Genomic DNA, 2,016 nt, shown 5'->3' on the forward strand with positions numbered 1-2,016 from the left:
TAATTCGGTTAAATCAGTAGATGATATACTAATAAAAATTTGTGACCACATTCTCTGTGTTCACCTTAGGTTCTTAAGTAATCATCCATATTCTTCACCTTAATATATTAAGAATTAAGACACATAAAGGAGGAACTTATATTTGCTCATCCTGTCTCCTTATTTTTCCGTTAGAAAACAGACTTACTCCTGAGTCCTGAGGATCAATCATGTATATACTGCATTTTTTTTAAACCTGTTAGGTACTTTTTTAAGGTCTTGAGTCTCTTGACTACCTTAATATCAAATATAATATATATTCATACAAAATTAAAACTCTACCTTCTCAAAACCTTGTGGTCCACCATAATAAGGATCTGGCACTTGAGTTTCATTATGCTTCGTACAATATGAGCACATCAACTTTACCTGCACGATCAAAGTACATACTACATAGACTTAAAACTGACTGATAATCAAAATTTTCAATTTGAGCAACACCATCTACAGACCTTTTTATATGAATCAGCAGGTAAGGTCTCCCTAAAGCTCCACCTCTCAAAAGCTGCAAGTATATCATCTGCAAAGTAAACCAGTTATAACCTATAGCTCCAATTAACACACACTTTAGTCATTACCTGCAGCACATTGTTCCAAAAATTATCTAAAACTATGTTTGTCCCAGATGAACTACCAATGTATGATTTTAAAACCATGCTCACAAAATTAGTATTTCATCTACATCTCACACACCTTTGTTTTGCTTGTCCATGGCAAGAATTAGATCAAAGTCTTTAAAATCAGAGGGTCTTATTGGTCTGGATAACGAAGTTATCTCAATTCCTCGCCTTTTAGAAGCAGCCTTCATTCTTGGATCAGCATCATTACCCTTGAAAATATAATAGCAATCATTCACAAAATTTACAAAGCTTGGTTTCTAACTACCTAGGGTAATCACAATTCACAACTAAACAAATAGCATAAATGCTAGAAAGTCGAACACATAAACAAACATCTCTACTCTATCTAAAAGATCACAAACAATACGAGTACATTTATATGTGTATAAATCAACGAAAATATAACAAGCAAACACACACATTGTGTCACCCCCATGATCCCAGATCAAATCCCATGACAAATTTAAAGGTCCGGGACTATCCTGAATTCAATAATAAACTCGAGTTCACTAGGCCTAATGCAACCAATTCTATCCACCAAGCTCAAAAGATTATATTTTGTCAATGCTCTTAACCATCAAACTAAACTTATATTCGAAACACATAATTTGATAAAAAAAAAAAAACGAAGAATGTCACACACATACAAACTAGTCAAAAAATCAAGATTCATAAAAAAAACAATGTAAAAGGTCAAGAAAATGAGTAGGCAACCTCATGGTAATTAATGGTACCAGCAGAATCAATAAAAAAGTTAGAATCAAGACCCTTCTGTTTAACAAGATGAGTGAACACACCCTCAGCAGCTGGGCTTCTACAAATATTACCAAGACAAACAAACAACACAGAGAATGGTTTTTTATTAGTGTCTGATGGTGTTGCAGCAGCAGCCATTGATGATGAGATTCTTTTGGGTTTTGTTATTATATTGTTTTTGTGGGTTTTATAATGTGAATCTTGATGAATAAAAGGGTGTTTTTTGGGCAAGTAAAAATGGGGTCTTGGGGACAAAAATGAAGAGTGGTGAGAGATTGGTGGTTTGGGAGGGGTGGATAGTCCAATGTGCACTGAGTTCATTGCCATTTCTTTATTGACTCACAAATATTTATTTACATTTAATGGGATTTAGTTAGACTGTACTCTCTCACCTATTTCCTTGCTGTGGGGGAAATAATTGACATTTGAGTGGTTGAATTACTATCCGAGCCATGCAAGGTTATGATCACTTTTACATATTAAATTTATCAAATTTTAAATTTTAATATAAATTAATTTTAAAAAATGTTATTGATATAATAAACTATATAGTATATTTAAAATATTAGAAATGTTGAACGGTTTTCAAAATTATTTCTAA

The 2,016-nt window shown here is 32.7% G+C and overlaps 1 protein-coding gene across 1 annotated transcript; it reads right to left on the reverse strand.

Moving 5' to 3' along the window:
- Positions 1-256: 256 nt before the first annotated feature.
- On the reverse strand, positions 257-1,765 carry LOC141697704 (uncharacterized). Its single transcript, XM_074502208.1, has 4 exons — positions 1,374-1,765; positions 733-868; positions 492-559; positions 257-408 (listed from the first exon to the last, which is right to left on the reverse strand). Exons 1-4 carry the CDS (start codon positions 1,740-1,742, stop codon positions 310-312), a joined length of 672 nt encoding a protein of 223 aa, XP_074358309.1. The 5' UTR covers positions 1,743-1,765; the 3' UTR covers positions 257-309.
- Positions 1,766-2,016: the final 251 nt, after the last annotated feature.

This window comes from Apium graveolens, chromosome 11, assembly GCF_009905375.1.
Source record: "Apium graveolens cultivar Ventura chromosome 11, ASM990537v1, whole genome shotgun sequence".
Taxonomy (NCBI): Eukaryota; Viridiplantae; Streptophyta; class Magnoliopsida; order Apiales; family Apiaceae; genus Apium; species Apium graveolens.